The 20,126-nt window shown below is 39.6% G+C and overlaps 2 protein-coding genes across 10 annotated transcripts in view; one reads left to right on the top strand and one right to left on the bottom strand.

Annotated features, from left to right (window-relative positions):
* The window catches only part of NIF3L1 (NGG1 interacting factor 3 like 1), an 18,851-nt gene extending 8,591 nt beyond the window's left edge, over window positions 1–10,260 (bottom strand). The window contains exons 1-5 of one of the 3 annotated variants that reach the window (XM_027564103.1): window positions 10,163–10,260; window positions 6,917–7,377; window positions 5,902–6,064; window positions 3,073–3,199; window positions 795–933 (exon numbers count right to left, since the gene is read on the bottom strand). In XM_027564103.1, the coding sequence (XP_027419904.1) occupies window positions 795–933; window positions 3,073–3,199; window positions 5,902–6,064; window positions 6,917–7,352 (865 nt within the window). In that variant the 5' untranslated portion in view covers window positions 7,353–7,377; window positions 10,163–10,260. Of the gene's footprint in view, window positions 1–794; window positions 934–3,072; window positions 3,200–5,901; window positions 6,065–6,916; window positions 7,587–9,503; window positions 10,137–10,162 lie in introns of those variants that run through there. The other 2 variants (XM_027564108.1, XM_027564113.1) reach the window with 2 other exon arrangements.
* PPIL3 (peptidylprolyl isomerase like 3) lies at window positions 10,188–20,126 on the top strand. Of its 7 annotated transcripts, none has more exons than XR_003514822.1 (8): window positions 10,188–10,255; window positions 11,094–11,169; window positions 12,487–12,561; window positions 14,301–14,394; window positions 14,976–15,043; window positions 17,210–17,317; window positions 17,606–17,724; window positions 19,740–20,126. XR_003514822.1 is itself a non-coding variant. In XM_027564130.1 (7 exons), exons 2-7 carry the CDS (start codon window positions 11,167–11,169, stop codon window positions 19,864–19,866), a joined length of 486 nt encoding a protein of 161 aa, XP_027419931.1. In that variant the 5' UTR covers window positions 10,188–10,255; window positions 11,094–11,166; the 3' UTR covers window positions 19,867–20,126. The 7 variants fall into 7 exon arrangements, 5 of the variants coding, with proteins under 5 accessions (XP_027419931.1, XP_027419936.1, XP_027419923.1 ...); XR_003514821.1 differs by having other exon boundaries at window positions 10,245–10,584; window positions 19,740–20,100; XM_027564130.1 differs by lacking the exon at window positions 17,210–17,317.

Raw genomic sequence — 20,126 nt, 5'->3', positions numbered from 1 at the left:
CAGACATCTAAGAATAGCTAGCATTCACTACACTTAACATGGGCCAGCCACGTGAATTGTATCACCACTTCCATGTCTGCCAAAGTCATGCAGCAGACATGACTGTTACATGAACCCATGGCATCCGACTCCACACTCATAACTGCACTCCGCTTGTTGCCTTCGCAAAGGAAACACACGCACATAGGACACTCTAAACAGTCCTAGGCTCACTGCAAGGGCCCAATAAATGTTCTGCTCATTCCTTTTGTTCCCCAAAGTACAGGAGAAAACCAAGAGAGAAGGCAGTGGCTACAAAACTCAGAAACCGCAATTACATCACCGAGCATAGCAGAACCTACTAAAAATTATCACCAGTATTGTAAAACTTAAGATCTGCATTGTAATTGGAGCAATCACGATTTCTAGCTGTCTTCCTGGAATGTGGTAGGGCTGCACTTCATGCTCTTCCTGGGTTGACTGACTCTGAACAATGAGTTGAACAGAATATGTATCATTTCCAGACTACAGTGTTTAACTGCAGTTTAAGACCCTCCCTCTTCAAGACCTGTCTACAATGAGCAGACTCCCCTGCTGATCTGAGATGGACCTGGAGTGTGAATGAGAAATAAATCTTGTTTAGGCCGATGGGCTGTATACCACAGCATAACCTTGTCCACTCTGACCGATAAAGTAAACCAGTCATCTTCTGTGAGCTGCTAACACATTTCTATCATATTGATATAGCCAAAAGTTTTCATTTTTGCCCAATATTATCAGTAGGTATGCTGGACAAATATAGAAGACATACTTACCTAAGGTCTTCCCTATTCCAAGAGCAAGGCGAACATGAGATAGTTTTAGGTGACTTTTGATTCGCTCAATCATAGTTTCCAAGGAGACAGACTCATCCAGTGTGCATAACCGTCCCATCCCAGTATAGAGAAGTAGAGGCTGTAGAGAAACAGAAATTAGGAAAACTGGACATCATAAGTCCTAGAAAAGAATCCCATAGAGCAAAGAGCAAATACTGAGATCAACAAAACAAGGGTACTATGAGCTTGCTATAAAACTAGCTCCAGGGCTTTCCTGGTGGTTCAGTGGTAAAGAATCTGCCTGCCAATGCAGGAGACACGGATTCGATCCCTGATCTGGAAAGATCCCACATGCTGCAGGGCAGCTAAGCCCATGCACCACAACTATTAAGCCTGTGCTCTGGAACCCGAGAGTCGAAACTACTGAAGCCCTTGGACCCTAGAGCCCGTGCTCTGCAAGGAGAGAAGCCGCCACAACGAGATGCCCATGCATAGCAACTAGAGAGTAGCCCCCAATCACAGCAACTAGAAAAAAGCCCATGCAGCACTGAAGACCCAGCACAGCCAAAAATAAATGAATAGATAAAACTTTTAAAAAGTAGCTCCAAGCTAAAATTTAGGAATGCAAACCTGACAAAAACATTCTCTGACTTCTAGGAGCTCAGTCTCCTGAGAAGGTAGTTTTCTCTTCTTTTTCTATTTTTTTTTTTTTGGCTGAGTGGCATGTGGGATCTTAGTTCCCTGCCCAGGGATTGAACCTCTGCCCCTTGCATTGGAAGCACGGAGTCTTAACCAGTGGACCACCAGGGAAGTCCAAGACAGGTACTATTTTTTTATGGGATCACAAAAGAGTGACAAAACAGATGAGATGGCGGGAAGGTGCGTACTTGAAGTAAGGGGAGTAAAATAAGCTTCTGCAAGGACTTGGGTCTTGAAGACAAACCAGAAAGGAGTTAAGAAAGGAGTGATGTCAAGTGCAGGGTGGGGGGTTAGAGATATGGTGAGATGTGGTGAGGCATTCCATTTTTTTCTTTTTTCCTTTTTATTTATTTATTGAGGCATTCTAAACAGAGAGAACATGTACAAGGGTGCCAAGGTGTGAGAGAGCACACAGGGAAGATCTAAAAGCAGACAGTATAGCCTGCATGCAGAGCAAGGGTGGGGAGGGAGAAGAAGCTGGAGACAGGGTTCCTCGCTGGTCATGAAAGGCCAAAAAGCCTGGACTATCTCCTGGAGGTGCCCGCTCAGGAGTTTACTGCGTCTTATATCCCAAGGGAGGGAACATGAGAGTTTCAACTACTGTGGTGGCAAAGCAAACAGAGAGGAGAAACATCTTGTAGATTTATGGACAGAATCAGCAGGGCTTGGATATATGGGAGCAAGGGAGAGTTGTGCAAACCTGCAAATAAAACAGCTCTTAGGATCCCCGATAAAACAGAAAAAAACTCGTATTTAAAAACATGCTATGTGGATAAGGTCAGTTTTTGTATATATTGGATTTTAAATACTTGTGAGATCTGTAAGTGGAAAATGTTCAGAATGGCTGCAAATATATTTTTAAAAAATTTTTATCTTTTACCTTAAAAAAGCATCCTGAGACAGGAAGTAAAGACATAGGGATCATCATGTCAAGTTAAAGGAATGAATAAAATGGTCCAGGCAGAGGGTATAAAATAAGAGACTGAATCTGTAACTGAGTCTCTAATCATGAAGAAGTACCATCATGGTCTGAATGTTTCTGGCCCCCTCAAATTCACAGGATGAAATCCTAACCTATAGATTAGGAGGTGTAGCCTTTGGGAGGTGCTTTCAGATCATGAGGTTGGAAGCCACACAACTGGGATTAGTGCTTTAGAAAAGAGGCTCCAGAGAGATCCCATGTCCCCTTCACTGTGTGAAGACACAGAGAGAAGGCACCATCTTTGAAGCATGTATTGAGCTCCCATCCGGCAACACTCGGAGTCTGCCAGTGCCACGATTTTGGACTTTGCTTCCTCCTTAACTGTGATACATAAATGACTGTTGTTTATAAGCTATCCAGTCTATAGTATTCTGTTATAGAAGTCCAAACATGTTATGGCAGCCTGAATGGACTAAGATATCTACATTTTTGTATTCCTGAAACGTCTCCCCTTTTCAATAAACTTTCCAGGGCCCAACATGCTTTCATCGCCACTTTGTGCTACTCTAGGCAATAGTTAATAACCTGTTAAACTAACAATTTACATATGAATTTGTCAAACAAAACTGCACTGTAACATAAGATATCTTTTATTACCTTCTCTAGTGACAGAATTTCAGTCTTCTGATAAAACTGCCTATTCTGGGAAAGAAAAGCCACCACCTGCATCAAAGCTTGCTGAGTACAATTCAGACTGAGCCGTGTTTGTTCTTCATCATCAGTCCTGGAAAAAAAAGTCACTTGGTTTAGGATAAATATAAACAAATAAATAAATTTATAAAAATATACATATATATAAATTTATGTATTTAAAATAATCCATAGTTTACAACCTCCTGTAATAGGAGATTAGATTTATATGGAATTTAGGATTTAATTCCAAACTGTTTTCTAGAATAGTGTTTCTCAAACTTCAGCATGCATCAAAATCATCTCATGGCCTTATTAAAACAGACTGTTGGGCCGTACCCTCAGAGTTTCTGATTTAGTAGGTCTGAGTGGGGGCTGAGAATTTATCTAACAAGTTCCAGGTGACACTGATGTGCTGGTCCAGGGACCTCACTTTGAAACCCCTGTTCTAGAACTGTTCTCAGTCCTGGTGATGCATCAGAAATCTCTTGCTGGCTTCTTAAAAAAAAACAGCTGCTGGACTCTTCTATAGACTCAATGAAACAGAACATCTATGAATGGGGCTGGGGCAAACAAGTTTTTTAAAGCCCTAGAAAAGTTAATGTTCAAACATCATTGAATACAAGAATTTCCCAGACAGATTCTCAGGCAAATCCCATTCTAATTACACAGATCTAGGATAAAGCAAAAAATCTGCATTTTTCTTTGTTTATTTTTAATTGAAGGATAATTCTGCTATAATATTGCATTGGTTTCTGCCACACAACGTGATGCATTTTTCCAAAGCACCCATTATGCGTATGATTCAGAGGGTCCCTGAATCACCCTTTAAAGAGCAATACCCTTGGGAATTCCTTGGTGATCCAGTGGTTTGGACTAGGTGCTTTTATTATCAGGGCCTGGGTTCACTCCTTGGTCAGTGAACTAAGATCCTAAAAGCCATGGGGCATGGCCAAAAAAAATTTTTTAAAGGAATATCCGAGAGCCTCCAAAAAAACTAACTTCAAGAAAGTTTTGTATTTAACCATAAACTCTAAATATAATCACAGAATTCGAGAACTAAAAGATACCTTACAAGATAAAGTGGAAGTGGAGTTTCAACACTGGAACCATCAGCAGAGATTTGAAACGAAAAAGCAAAAACAATGCCTGGTCCCCAGTCTAATTGTTAAGTCCCAGATACTACCTGTGATGTGGAGAAACTGGAACCAAACTAAAGGTGTTTCAGTTCTTTAAAAGGTCCACCAGTTAGGAAGCGAAATGCTTCAAGAAATTACAGTACACTCATAATAAGAAATCTACATGGAAAGATTTACTATGACAAGTTGAAAAGGCAAATACAGCATACCATTTAATTTTAAAAAAACAATGACTAAAAGAAAACTATACATTTTTTTCATGTCCCTATACATGTTTGGAAAGATACCCACTTCTCTGAAAACAAAAGAAAAGACAACTCGAGTTGAAGATCTTGGGACTGAGTAGAAGGGACAAGGAGGACTTTGGTATTGTTTGAAGTTTTCATGCTCTATTTGCATAATTTTAATTTCAGTGTTTACACAGTATTGCAGAATGGTAAAAGATATCTATGACTGAAATCTATGCAAAATATTATAAATAATTTTCCTTAAGGTTCTTGAAATCCCCCAATACTATTATAGGACATTCACTATGGCTTTAGTATAACGTATCTACACATCTACCACTCACCCAAGAGTCATTTTTGGGGTAGCCTATATGGATTTCCATTTTAGCTTTGCACAGTGGCAGTATCACAGCCAGTGAGATTTACCCAAGGATGATTACTGCTAACAGATTTCCATTTTATTAAAAGGCCACTATATTTATCTTTGTTTTTTTTAATAATTATTAAGTCCTAGCTCTGTATAATGTGTCTTTTACAATGCTTTAGTAGGCAACCCACTCCATTGTTCTTGCTTGGAGAATCCCAGGGATGGCGGAGCCTGGTGGGCTGCCATCTATGGGGCAGCACAGAGTCGGACACGACTGAAGTGACTTAGCAGCAGCAGCAGCAGCGTAAATAAGTCCCAACATTTTTTGGTATCTCAGATCTAATTAAATAAATGATTGGCATTTCTGAGAGGCATTTTAACATATTTTTTCCTTTCAAGTGTTTAGGAATCATCATTTCCTGGGAATTGATAAAAGTAAACCTATACTATCAGCATATCACTAGGGTTTATCTGCTGCTGCCGCTGCCAAGTCGCTTCAGTTGTGTCCGACTCTGTGCGACCCCATAGACGGAAGCCCACCAGGCTGCCCCGTCCCTGGGATTCTCCAGGCAAGAACACTGGAGTGGGTTGCCATTTCCTTCTCCAATGTGTGAAAGTGAAAAGTGAAAGGGAAGTCACTCAGTCGTGTCCGATTCTTAGCGACCCCATGGGCTACAGCCTACCAGGCTCCTCCATCCATGGGATTTTCCAGGCAAAAGTACTGGAGTGGGGTGCCATCGCCTTCTCCAAGGGTTTATCTACATACCCTAAAGTAAAAATACCTTTCAACACTGTCAGGAGGATTAGAAATACTGTAAGATGTGTGGTATAGTCCTTCCTGCATAGAAAATAGTCAATAAGCGTTATCATTATTTACTGTATTATAATCAGTTTTCCTCCTCAGGGACCCATAGCAAATGAGAAGAATGCTGTTTTGTAAACCTACCGAAGGAAAATGATTCCATCTGAGGAAAATGATTTGTTGTAAACTTAAATAGCAGGCTTATAGAATTTGTAAGAAAGATTCTTAACATATACACAAAAAGAGGAAAATATATTGTACCTAGCAGAAAAAGAAGTAACAGATACACCTGCAATCTCTTTCAGTGCAGAAATGACTTTGTCCGGGTCTTGGGTGTGGGTAACACTGAATTCTACTCTGTGAGTTCCCTCCGTGGGGTAGTCAGGAGCTTTGGAAGGATGGATGGGCCTGGAGGTGCAAACACCTAGAAAAAAAAATTGTCAGGAGTTAAAAGAGATTTTGTGGGTTTTTTAAAAAATTAAAAAGAAAAACTACTACTGTAAGAAATGAGTATTCTTTAAAAGATTCATTCTTTGATGCTTCTATAATAAACACACACAACATGGTCCTTATATATACACCCAATAGTCCCCATAAACTAAGGATTTCGTATGGTCATACAGAATCATATTTCTTTTCAGAACTATTTTCCAGAAGACTCTTAAATATCACAGAAAGTTGGACAAGACTGACTCACGAATTTCTGATGACATACAGAATTGTGACTGCTTACTAAATTTACTTGTGTAAACTATGATTCAGGTCACAAAGCTCATAATCCACTTGACCACACTAATCCAGATTATATTATCACAGAAGCTTCAGCCCAGCACAAGGAAACTAAAAATGCTTACCAAAAATAAAGCTAAAAACACATACACTGAATTCCCTCATTGTGCTGGGCATAAGTACTAATCCAGTGAAACTATCTGACTGATATATGAAGTATATTCTGGAGAGGCCTGAGCTTTCAATTCAATTCAACAGGCTTTTCTGGAGTGCCTGAGTGCTAGGCACTGTGCCACTTGAGTAAGGAATCACAAAGCTCAGCCAAAAATGAAGATTTCCAACGTGGTCTTTATTCAATAAGAATATAATTTCATTTTTAAATATAATTTAATTGTCAGGTTTCAGCAAGATTATTTTAAAATATATAAAAACAGAATAATGGTCCCCATCCCTAAAGAGGTTAAAACACTATTGAAAAGACACTCTATAAAATTCCAAAGCACTGACAGGGAAAAAACTAGATATGAAAGAACAAGAGGCTTCTCACCAAGCCCCTTAGCCAGCCAGTTGTTGACTCCCTGAGGAGCAGCGTCATAGGCGGTGTGAGGAGAGTAGATCCCAACTCTGTTCTCCAGTGCCCGGATTACCAGGCGCTCCTTCCATGTTTTCCAGGTGATGCGCTTCATGGGTCGGAAAATAGGCGGATGGTAGGAGAGGATGAGATCCGCCTTCTTCTGCAGCGCCTCCTCCATCACTTCCTCAGTCAAGTCATTGGTCAGGAAGAGCGTGTTTACAGTGTGTGGTGGGCTCGGTTCCACCAGTAATCCAACATTGTCCCAGCTCTCAGCAAATGAGAGGGATGCAAAGTCATTCAAGGAGGAAAGGAGAGCCTTCAGATCCATGAAGGAACGGGAAGAACTGTAGATCAGGGAATGGACCAGGCGGGCTGTCGTGGCGACCAGGCGTACACGAGATGACAACATGCAGAAGTCAGGCAAAACTGAGTATCTGAAGTCAAACACAGACTATGGAGCACATGTACACTTTACAGACTCAAACCTTTTTAGACAGCAAACTATATGAGCAAAAGAGCTGTAGTCTTACACTAAAAAAAAACCAAACATGATGGCATGCGTACTCAGTTGCTTCAAATCCAGGTCTCCCGCATTGCAGGCAGATTCTTTACCAGGTGAGCCACAGCGGAAGCCCAAGAATACTGGAGTGGGCAGCCTATCTCTTCTCCAGCAGATCTTCCTGACCTAGGAATCGAACCAGGGTCTCCTGCTTTGCAGGCAGATTCTTCACCAACTGAGCTATCAGGGAAGCCCACTCAATTGCTTCAGTCGTGTCCAACTCTTTGAAACCCACTGGACTACAGTCGGCTAGGCTCCTCAGTCCATGGGATTCTCCAGGCAAGAATATTGGAGTGGGTTGCCATGCCCTCCTCCAGGGCCTCTTTCTGACCCAGGGATCAAACCCACGTCTCCTGTGTCTCCTGCGATGCAGGCAAATTCTTTACTGCTGAGCCACCAGGGAAGCCATACCTGAGTTCAAATATTGGTTCTATCATTTACCAGCACTGGTATCACAGGTAAGTCACTTAAGTGCTCTGAGCTTGTTCTCTCATCTACAAAACAGAGATACTATAACTTATTTCATAGGTCATCTAGAGGAGTAAATGGATTAATATGTTTAAGTCACCTTGCACAAGCCTGGAGTGTGTGTGTGTGTGTGTGTATGTATCGGTCAGTCGTGTCTGACTCTTTGCAACCCTATGGGCTGTAGCCCACCACACTCTTCTTCCCATGGAATTCTCCAGGCAAGAATACTGGAGAGGGTAGCCATTCCCTTCTCCAGAGCACAAGCCTGGTACATAACACACAATTACATTCATCCCCTCCTCCCTGTGCCCCACACACCCTCTGTTCATAGTCTTCTCACCCTTCAACCATCGTTCTCCATTTCTCTAGATATTACACTTCCTTCCAAGACCACTTCGACTTTCTAAATAAAGCTTTTCTTGACAAACTTTCTCTTTCAGTGTCTCCCCTTTTGCTCCAGACATTCTCTTAATTAATGTTATATTCCTGTTGGTCTCCCCTAAAGCTATCAGAGAACAGGAACTATCTTTTCTGCATCTCAGTATCTCCAATATTGACCAGCATTAAATGCTTACTATACATAGACACAGTTTCCCTTCCCCTATCATAGCAGACTTTGGAGTTGGGGTGGTATATACTGACATTAAAAAGTGCTTTATCAGAGAGTTCCCTGGTGGCCTGGTGGTTAGGATTCTGGCTTTCATTGCTGTGGCTCGGGTTCGATCCCTGGTTGGAGAACTGAAATCTCTCAAGCTGTGGGGCATGGCCAAATAAAAAGGTGCTTTATCAAGAAAAAGTAATGATACCATATATAAAAAATTAAGTGGTTTATCAGTAGCCAGAACCATGAGATGCAGAGGTGGGTCACTGTGAATGGGCAAGGTCAAGGCAGGAAAGGGGCAGGAGATGCTGCCCCTGAACAAATACCTTGGTGCCATACAAAGGTCAGAATCAAGAGGTGGGCGAGGTGAAGAAGTAGGGTACTCTGTCCGCAGAGTCTGTCAAACCCTTCTAGACATCTGTATCCAATACAAAAGGTAACACTGTTGGCTCAATTCTTAAATTGAGTATCTATGAAAACTTTTTTGAAGAAAAGCATTTCATGGTATGCAAATTAGCAAGAAAGCAGTCAACTGTAAATTTTGATTGAAATACTTGTAACTTGTTAACTTCGGAAACAATTTTTTAAACTTTTATTTGTACACAAAGAATATTTAATATTTAATGCACTTATTCAAAATATGGTTTGGAGTGATGCAGAACCTCCACAAACCCTTGAACTGGGGTCTTGGAAGATCTTCTAAGTGTCCTTATACCACTTGCGGGCTTCCCAGGTGGCTCAGCTGGTAAAGAATCCGCCTGCAATCCCGGAGAATGCAGGAGAGCTGGGTTCGACCCCTGGTTGGGTACATCCCCTGGAGGAGGGCATGGCAACCCACTTCAGTATTCGTGCCTGGAGAATCCCCATGGATAGAGGAGACTGGTGGGCTACAGGCCATGGGGTCACAAAGAGTCGCACACCACAGCACATACCTCTTCCCATTTCCAGATTCCAGGTCCTGATACTAATTATTCCACTTTACAAAGACTCTTCTAAATCTGGCAAGGGCTAAAGTGAAGCTCTAGTGGTCTACCACGCCGGTGTTGATTTATTTACTGTTAAATTTGTCGGACTTAAAGGTAACAAAACACTCCCCATTCACAACGAAGCTGCGTAGCTTGAAGCCACAATTAACAAGAATGGGAAGCGGCCCAGCCTGCTGAAGACCACAGACTCTAAAACCAGCCTGATTCCCAGAGCCACAGCTGTTTGCGGTTTCCACATCTGAAGGATAGAAATAATAGTTTCCAGCTCACAGTGTTGTTGCAAGATTTAACCGTAAAGCTGCGGGAAAGTGCCTGGCCTAGAGTCAGCGCTATTTAAGTATCATTAGCAGGGCCACTTCACAGCCTGCAAACTGCGCCCCTCTTTTTTCAGTCCCACTTCAGACGTTTTCCAGGACAATGAAGAGAGCAGGTTGCAAGGCCGTAAACCTGAGAGTCAGGGCCCCGGCCCCTCTAGAACCCTATCCTATCTCGAGGCAACCCGGTTTTCTGCGCCTATCTCTGCCCTGTGGCTATCAGGGGGCTGCCACAGCCCACCACCGAAGGCTCAGCTACCCACGCCGGAATCTAATTCTCCCAAGACTCACCAGTCCCGGGACTCCGCAAGAGCTACTTCCGGTCCTGAGCGGAACTTCCTGGTGTTGTGAAAGTAGGCGGGACGCAGGAGCCGGGCGGAAGAGGTACTTTCCATTTTATGTCTGAGCCCAAGACAATCCTAGAAGTTGCCCAGAATTAACGCTTCTTGTCCTAGTGTAATTATTGAAAGAGCCCCCTTTCAAGGTCAGATGTGTTCCTGGTGGGGAATAAATCCTACATTTTCTCCCTAGTTCTTCTCGTTTGGGTTACAGATAGGGAGAGGGGAAGGGAGGACGCGAACAGGCTAGGGGCATTCTCTCTAATGGGTCTCTTGCTCGACTTCCGGTGGCATTTCGAATCTACAGACCCGTGGGGGCACCCACGATTGCATCTTTGCTGTTTTAACAACAACTGTGCTAATCGAAGTGGTTAAGTAAGTATGGGGTAACGTCACTTATTGTTTCATTAGCTTAACTCAAGTGCTTGCAGAGCGCTGTGTGTTTTAGTTCTTGGACTGCTTACAGTTAGTATTTTTTCTGTGCGGGGAGGGTGACGACTAGTAAAGCATGTAGTATACTAGTGGTAAGTGCTGTGAGAAAAGGAAATCGTTAAGGCAGGTTTAACCAGACTTTTGAGCAGAGATTTGGAGGTGAGGAAACTAGCTGTACAGATGTCTGAGTGTACATGTTCCAGGCGAGGGGAACACCCAGTGCCTGGACCCAAAGGCGGGAATGTACTCGGCCCTTGAGAAGTGAGCAGGGAAAGAGGAGTTTGAGGGTCTGGAGTCGATTAGTTTCGCCTGATGGCTTCCATAACCGAATTTTTATTACTTGGGTAGAATGGGTACTCTTTGACACTTTTTCTTTTAAATATGCCATAAAACTGAGCTTGTGTGAGTCAAGAGAGGGAAATGAATTTAATTCTTTTTTATTTTGTAAATAGAGGCTCGTTCTTGAACTTCTCTCAATAAACTCTGAGAAAGTAACAGTGCTTCCTGAAACCATCAAGAAAGAAAATGGTAAATTTTATGGAATTCTTATGAATGTCTTTCATAAAAAAATTTTTTTTCAGAAAACCAAGGGAATTAAAACTGCATGGAAATTTCAGTGACAAAACAGAAATAATAAGCTGAAGAACTATAAAGTGTAAAATGATTCTAAACAAAACCAGCAAAGGCAAAATTAAATTATGTCTTTCACTTAAACAACACAGAATTTACCTTTATATGGAAAAAGATACCAGACAGATAGAGATGGAAAGGGCTTCTTGCAGAAGAGCATAGTCAGGTGTGATCATTTTCATTGGATCCTTTTGCTCTTGGTCTAAGGTGGACACTGGAGTCGGAGATATCTCGAAAGAAAGCAGTGTGCCCCACCAACACACACACACACACACACACACACACACACATTCCTGCCTTCTTTCTTCAACTTAGTCATACTCTGACTGCTAGATACTATTGTAAAAAGACAAATTAAAAAAGAAGTCTAAGAAGCTTTCTAGCCTCTCTGGAATGGGGTAACAAAAGGAGTATTTTGACTACCAATGAACAGATGAAGCAAAAAGGCAAGTAAGAGAGTACTCTGGTTACCTCTGCACATTTAGGATCTGAAAACACAGATGCTTTTTATGTCTGATGTCGTTAGTGGAGAAAGAAATTGTTTTTCAACTCTCACAATTATATAAGGGAAATGGTTAAAAAAAAAAAAACTATGTAAAAGTCTTTTTCCTACTATTTTTCAATAAATATTAATGACTTAGTGAATTGCTTATTTAAGTCAGTCATGCTAACATAAAAATCGTTTTTATTGATGAAAAATTCGAATAAGATAATTATTTCCATCATAGTGTGTTTGAGTGTGAAGTCGCTCAGTCATGTCCAACTCTTTGCGACCCCGTGGACTGTAGCCCGCCAGGCTCCTCTGTCCATGGGATTCTCCAAGCAAGAATACTGGAGTGGGTTGCCATTTCCTTCTCCAGGGGATCTTCCCAACCCAGGGATTGAACCCAGGTCTCCTGCATTGCAGGCAGATGCTTTATCCTCTGAGCCACCAGGGAAGCCATCATAGTATTGCTCCCAAATTTTTAGCATAGATACCATTTTACCTAAACATTTACCTTTCTCCTCTGGAATTTTTTTTTTTTCCTACTGCTGAAATAATTTTGAAGAAATGCAACTTATCTCTCAAGAGCTATTGTATGGATAGATCATCTCTGAAATGGTGTTTCTGTTTTTATTCAGATAGTCATCTTTATTATCTAGTTAGGGAAATGATACAATGCACAAAATCACCTGAAGAAATCTCATTTTTCTCACATTCTCTCTCCTTTTTAGTCGGTGACATTGCATACAGATGTAGGTGATATTAAAATAGAAGTCTTCTGTGAAAGGACACCCAAAACATGTGAAGTGAGTACCATAATGTATGCATAAAAGATGAGTTAACTCAGTAGGGTAACCATTTTGAAATCGAGTCACCTAACTTAAATGGCATTCCCCCCAGAAAAATAGAAAACTTTTCTATGAAACCATTGTCAAGAAAAACCATCAATCATAATTTCTGATCTAATTTATACTTTGTTTTCTTTTAAATAAATTACTTAATTTTTAGCTGTGCTGGGTCTTCAATGCTGCATGTAGGGCTTCTGTGGTTGCAGGAGCTATTCTCTATTTGCAGTGCACCAGCTTCTCTTTGCGGAGAAGGCAATGGCACCCCACTCCAGTACTCTTGCCTGGAAAATCCCATGGATGGAGGAGCCTGGTGGGCTGCAGTCCATGGGGTCGCTAAGAGTCGGACACGACTGAGTGACTTCACTTTCACTTTTCACTTTCATGCATTGGAGAAGGAAATGGCAATCCACTCCAGTGTTCTTGCCTGGAGAATCCCAGGGACGGGGGAGCCTGGTGGGCTGCCGTCTGTGGGGTCACACAGAGTCGGACACGACTGAAGTGACTTAGCAGTAGCAGCAGCAGCAGCTTCTCTTTGTGGTGGTTTCTCTTGTTGTAGAGCATGGGCCCTTGGCAGATAGGCTCAGTAGTTGTGGCACACAGGCTTAGTTGCCCCTAGGCATATAGAATATTCCCAGACCAAGGATTGAACCTGTGTCCCCAACATTGACAGGCAGATTCTTAACCACTGGACTACCAGGGAAGTCCTACACTTTTTTTTCTGATGTTAAAGTGAATTAAAGAAAGGGTAGATAATTTTTCTCTTACCATACTGTGGCTGGTATCTTTTTCTTTTGGCTCATTTTTCTCAAGAAATACAGGGGAACTGTTCCATATATTATTTCACTTGTTTAAATAACAAGGATAGAAGGAAAAAGGGAGTTCCTTGGCGGTCCAGTGGTTAGGACTTGGTGCTTTCCCTCCTGTGACGTAGGTTCAGTCTCTGGTTGGGGAACGAATATCCCATAAGCAGCGTGGCATGGCCAAAAAAATACAAGAAGGGAAAAAAAGAGAGTCAGCTATATACATTCATTCAGCAATTTTGCTTATGAGAAGCTATCTTGCCAGCATCTGGAACTTCAGTGATGAACAAGAGACATTCCTTGCTCATGTGGAGCTAATATTTACCTGATAGGCAGGGGGAAAATGCATTCTAGGAAAAAAAGTAATTCTAGAGGGAAATAATGCCTTGAAGGAAATAAAGTGTTGAGATGGAGAATAATGGGAAGGGATTTATTTAAAAGAAGATGAGAGCAAGGCTAGCCAAGAAAGTGGTACTGCACTTTAAGAACTGAGTGTGAAAGGTAATTAAGGCATCTCCGTGGAAGGACTTATAAAAAAGAACGTTCCAGGTATAGAAATAGGTACAGGGCCTCAAGGTGTGAAAGCCTGTGTTTTTTGAATAAACTTTCAGAAGGCTGATGGGGTTAACACAGTAAGTAGCAGGGAAGGAGTGATTATCATGAGACGCAGAAGTAGGCTAGGTCATGCAGGGCTTGCTAGGCTCTGCTGAGGGTTTTGTATTTTCTTTCAGGAACAGAAGGAAGCTATTGGAGAGTTTTAGTCAGTGACTTTATCCAAAGTAATGCCTCAAAGACATTGTTTAAATAGGTTGTTGTGGTATTTTCAGTAAATACAATTCATTTGTTATCTAAAATATGTTTCTGCTACATTTCTCAATTATTATTTTTACTCTCCAGAATTTCTTGGCTCTTTGTGCCAGTAATTACTACAACGGCTGTATATTTCATAGAAATATCAAGGGTTTCATGGTTCAAACGGGAGATCCAACAGGTAAGTGATTCCAGTAATACATAAGGAATTGAATATATAGTGTAAAGAAGAGACTAGATAAAGAATAGAAAAATAAAAATATGTGGGGTTTTTATAACTTACCTTAGCAAGAAATTTTTAAGCAGAAGCTACTGGCATCAAGCCCTAAAATATGAACAATACTGATAAGGAGGGTTGGGGGGTTTTGTAGATATACTTTATTTTTATGTTCTTTAAAGTTCATTTTGGGGAAGAAAGAAAGGATATATCAGATTTTATTTGTACTTAAAGGGTTGCTGTTGCTAAGTCACTTCAGTCGTGTCCGACTCTGTGTGACCCCATAGATGGCAGCCCACCAGGCTCCCCCGTCCCTGGGATTCTCTAGGCAAGAACACGAGTGGATTGCCATTTCCTTCTCCAGTGTATGAAAGTGAAAAGTGAAAGTGAAGTCGCTCAGTTGTGTCCGACTCTTAGCAACCCCATGGACTGCAGCCTACCAGGCTTCCTCCGTCCATGGGATTTTCCAGGCAGGAGTACTGGAATGGGGTGCCATTGCCTTCTCCGTTTAATTAGATACTTCATTTGTTTGTCTTGTAATATAGGTACTGGAAGGGGAGGTAACAGTATCTGGGGCAAGAAATTTGAAGACGAATATAGTGAATATCTTAAGGTATATCCAAAATACTTCAGAATCTATTTTTTCATGCTGTGTTTACACTTGGAAACGGATACATATGTTGTAATAATACAGGTTAAAATAATTAGTAAATATACTTTTTTTTGTAGTTTTTCACTCTTGATAAGTGATGTCGAGAGGAAATATAAATGTCAATTCTAGCCTAATATATAGTGGAATCTCACCATCACATGAATCTTGACATTAAGTGAGCTCATCTTTCGGTCCAATCTGAAATGTTTAATCAGTAATATACCTGTGGGGCTTCATGTCTCACTATAAAATTCATGTTGAATGACATGAATCATTGGTCTTTTTTGAGAGTGGGGAGGAGAGACTGTCATACCTTCTGGTTGCAATATTGCCTATTATCAGTTGCCGGCTTTTTATCATCTTCTCTTAGATATTTGAATATTTGTTTTAATTTCACTTAATGTGTATGGTAGATCTCAGTTAGGTCTCAGAGAAGTGCACATAAATAAATCTGCAGCATAGAAAAATTAGATACTTATATTTCCTTTGTATTTTTTCAAACTTTCTAAAGAATTTTCTTTTTTCTAAAAGTTAAAAAACTAGTACATATTCATTTAAAAAAAAGTTCCATTTCCCAGAGATGACATCAGTTAATAATTTATTGTGTGGTCTTTCAATCTGAATATGTAATTTAGTATATTGTTTTGAAGTTACAGTAAAATGTACTCAGCAAAACTTCTAAGAATATTCACTTCAGTGTTATCTCTGGATGGTGACTAGGAATAATTTATCTTTTTGCTTTTCTATCATAAATAAATATTGTTACCAAGTTGGGATTAGGAGGTGATAAATTGTTTAAAAAGTCACCCTTTTCCTGAATCGGAAATGAAACAGTTTTTTAGGCATTAATTAATAACTGTTTCCATGGTACTGATCTGTCATCCTATACCAGTGATTTTCAAACTTCGCTGGTAACAGACTGACCTGTAGAAGTTTTAAATTAAAAAAAAAAGAGTAGGGCCTTACCTCCCTAAATCTTGAGAAAAACAGAAGAACTGATTAGGACCGTGACTATATTTTAAGGTTCCCTGGTGATTCCTACGCAAACACACAAACAAAGTTAAGAACTATTTTCTAACATACCAGAATTAAGGATGTGTTAATAGTCACATACTCTAGCCCTGAACTTCCGTTCCCACACATTTACCCTAGAGAAATTCATGTACATGTGCACTAGGAAACGTACAAGAGTGTTCCTAGAGTACTACTTGTAATAACAAAATTCGAAAAACAATGTCCATCAATCTTTGAGTGGACAAATTGTAGTATATTCAGTAGTAAAATAGTATACAGTGAAAGAAATATGTATAATACATGTATGAATCTTAGAAACATTATGTTAACTGCAGAAATCATTTTCTAGAAGACTAAAAATAGTATGAACTATTTTATAGAACTCAGAAACCAGCAAAAGGAAACAATATATTGTTCAGGCATTTATAAAGATATTAGAATACTAGTTACCACTTTGAGAGGCTGAAGTAATAGCTGAGAGGAGCGTATAGGCATATGCAACAATTTGGTAAATTTTAATTCTTAAAGCTTGAAAACAGGTTAATGGTTGCTTATTTTATTATACTGTAAGTAGTACATATATTCTTATGATGCATCAAATACATTTGATTGGTAGTCACCTTTTAGGGAGACAGTAAAGCATTAATATCTATGTAGTTGCATCTCTGTGGTTTGTCTCATTAGTGTCTGCTGATGAATAGCATCAGACAGAGTAATCATTGGAGTTACTTTTAGTATATTTTATATTTGGGCATCTCCCTGTAAGACAGTTCTGTCTTTAATCTTATTGATAAAGTCCTTTTAACTCCTGTACACATTCCCTTGTATAACAGTGTAATGAATATTAGACAAGGCCTTCCTTAGATCATCCAGTCCTGGGTTTATGAACTGACTGCCCATAGGTGGAAGACCCACAGATTCATTCTTTACGGCCATTGGTTTAAAAACATTATAAATGTCATGAGGCAAGAGATACACTATTCCTTTTGCCAGATTCCACCATTCCCTAATGTTTACATTCTGCCCAATTATCAATTTATTATCTGCGAACCCTTGTGAGAATTTGAATTATGAAAAAACCCCTGAACTAGTCCAACCTCCCTTGTTTTACAGATAAAGAAACTAGCCAGAGTCCAGTGTATATGTGAAGAGATTATGGGGATTTTGGTTTTGTTGTCTGCCTGATGGTTTCATGCCAGCACACTGTTCCTTAATATAAATGTAAGGATTATTTCTATTATACATTGGTGTTGCCGAAAGTGTTCGTGGCTCTACTTCTCCAAAGATGAAATTGAAGAGTATGATTTGGTATATAAACAATTTACATACAAGTTTCCAGAGATACAGATCATACAGAAACTGAACATTTGGACTAGCCCTGATGGAAACTGATTACATGTTTTCTTGATCTCTTAAATATTGGGAAGGTAAAGAGTGTATGTCTTGTTTCAGTCCTATATTTGGAATGTTTACATAAAAACAATTAATACTTTGGTCTGTCCTCTTCAGCACAGTGTTAGAGGTGTTGTATCTATGGCTAATAATGGCCCAAATACCAATGGATCTCAGTTTTTCATCACCTATGGGAAGCAGCCACATCTGGACATGAAATACACAGTATTTGGCAAGTGAGTATTCTGGTTTGGAATTTCACTGCAAAGGATGCATGAGTGGCTGTGATCATGGCGTAACTAGTATTCAAAGAGCAGTATGAGAGCTAAATGTACTTGAAATTTACACCTACCACTTAATAGCCATGTGACCTTGAGTTATTTACAACCTCTCTCACCCTCAGTTATTTTGTAAAGAGGCACCAGCTCTTTTTTTTTTTCAGGATCTTATGCAAGTTAACAGTATGTATTGTTTTCATTCAGAATAGCATTTTGTATCAACACATCTGAAAAACAGTTGCTTAAACAAGATGAACTGGGATGGTGGTTCTAGTATGTCATTGATGTACCAGGTGCCTTTCTTTTTTCTCAGCCATCATTAGCTTTCATTCTGAAATTCACCTCATGGTTATAATTTGGACAGCAAAGCTCCAGTCAGAACATTTGTGTTCCAAGCAGAAAGAAGGAGGAAAGGCAAAAAGTGCTTGCCAGCTGAATCAGTCCCTTTTTAAAGAACTTTCCTGGAAGACCCAGACCTTACTTACAAGAGAGGGTAGGAAATGTTTTTCAGCTAGATACATTGCCATCTCAATAAAATCAGGCCTCTATAAATAAGAAGAAAGGGGAATGGAATCCTGAGGAGACTTTTAGCAGTCTCTGCAAGAAAATCCATTAGATACAGTATCCCTGGGAATTGCTTTTATAAATCAACAGGAAGTCAGTTTGTCAACAAATTATTTACTGTGTTCAATAAACCAAGGCAGAGTTCTATAGTTTGTTTTATTTAACAGTTTGGATGCCAAGCTAGTTTAATTAAAAATACAAGAGTCTACAACTTTTCTTTTTCATTCCATATGCATGTCTAATTTATAGATTAATACTTGATGAAAAGGAATATTATAGCCTTTAGTAGTTTTTGTGTGTATTATGGATAATCTTTATACTCCCTTTCTTTTATATTCTCCCTAACCCACCATTCAGAATTATTGATTAGTAATTAGTAGGACTTATCTTACTGAATTGGTTAAAAAACGCTGTAGCATTTAGAACAAGTATTCTTAACCTTTAGTCTAGTAACTCCTTGGAACTCTTTTCTGTATATGCACACACATTTTTCTGAGAAAATGGTTCATAGCTTTTGCTGGTTCTCAAAGGTACCCATTCCCAAATACTTAACTTACCTCAACTCTACATGCCCTTTTTGGCCTGGAATCTTTTTCCTGCACCCTCTTTTTTCTCTTACTGACCCAGAAGGTGGGAAAGCCTTTAAAACTTACAATTTAAAGACCTTAACTGCCTACCTTTGGGCGTAAAATCAAAAGGCTTTGGCTATAATAACATTTTAGTGGAAATGTAAAATAAAATGGGAATCTGTTATTTTTAAAGTACCTACTCTAAGTCTTAGGAATTGATTCAAATTGCACCAGGAAGTATAATCTAAAAAGCCACTTTGTCTTAGTAGACTAAGTTTCTAGAACATATTAGAAAAACAGCTGTTTGTTTTTTTTTTTCTGATAGAAACATGAAGTGGGCTTAGCTGTCGATCTTCTCTTCAATATTTCTTTTTGTTGTTTAAAAGCAAAAAATAAAAACACCACGTTTAAACACTAAAGTACAAAGGAGCTACCTACTTCAGAACCTTCAGTGCAGGGCAATACTCATAATAACTGTCATCCTTACATACTTTCTCCAGGCTTTTGCTATAGCAAAGAAAACCTTCTGACTGGTTGTATTGGCCCCATTTGTAGCTAATCCATGTGAATGAGGCAGAATACATCATTTAGGTACTTTGATGGGAATATTCCCGCCCATTGCTACTTTTGTCTAAAGGCATAAACATGAATTTTTGTTTCTGAATTTTGGGCCCTACTTATGGCAGAAAATCAAAGCAATATCTTACTGTATACTCAACAAGGGAACTCAAAAAACTGTATGACTTGGTCTTTTTCTCTTAGACTGTAATTGTTGTAGGTGTTTGGATATTATGTTTCAATTGTAGGAAATTTTCAAACATTATATTGTTTCTCTTTCAGGGTGATAGATGGTCTGGAGACTCTAGATGAACTGGAGAAGTTACCCGTAAACGAGAAGACATATCGACCTCTTAATGATGTACACATTAAGGACATAACTATTCATGCCAACCCATTTGCCCAGTAGCTATAATAGACCTGGACAAATACTTGGCTAACTATTCAAGGAACACACCTATTATGGTTTACTCAGTTTTAATTATGTCAAAGATTGTAGCTTGTTTATAACTAAGATCGTCTATGAGTTGCTGGTACCAAGAGGGGCCAAACAGTATTTAGTCCTATTTTTAGAGCATATTCGATGAATATTATCTAATGCATTTCTTTAATTAAAAAAAAAAACCCTGTGTTTAACTTTGTATTTTCATATAAACATTCATTTTTAAA

Source organism: Bos indicus x Bos taurus, chromosome 2 (genome assembly GCF_003369695.1).
Source record: "Bos indicus x Bos taurus breed Angus x Brahman F1 hybrid chromosome 2, Bos_hybrid_MaternalHap_v2.0, whole genome shotgun sequence".
NCBI lineage: Eukaryota > Metazoa > Chordata > Mammalia > Artiodactyla > Bovidae > Bos > Bos indicus x Bos taurus.
Note: the sequence above shows the minus strand (reverse complement) of the source record. Positions and strands in the feature narration are given on the sequence as shown.

What these genes read in the sequence shown, in the direction of transcription:
- PPIL3 (XM_027564130.1), top strand. An exon ending in GGACACCCAAAACATGTGAA is followed by an intron (nt 12,562 to 14,300) that starts GTGAGTACCATA and finishes TTTACTCTCCAG; the next exon opens with AATTTCTTGGCTCTTTGTGC. An exon ending in TCAAACGGGAGATCCAACAG is followed by an intron (nt 14,395 to 14,975) that starts GTAAGTGATTCC and finishes CTTGTAATATAG; the next exon opens with GTACTGGAAGGGGAGGTAAC.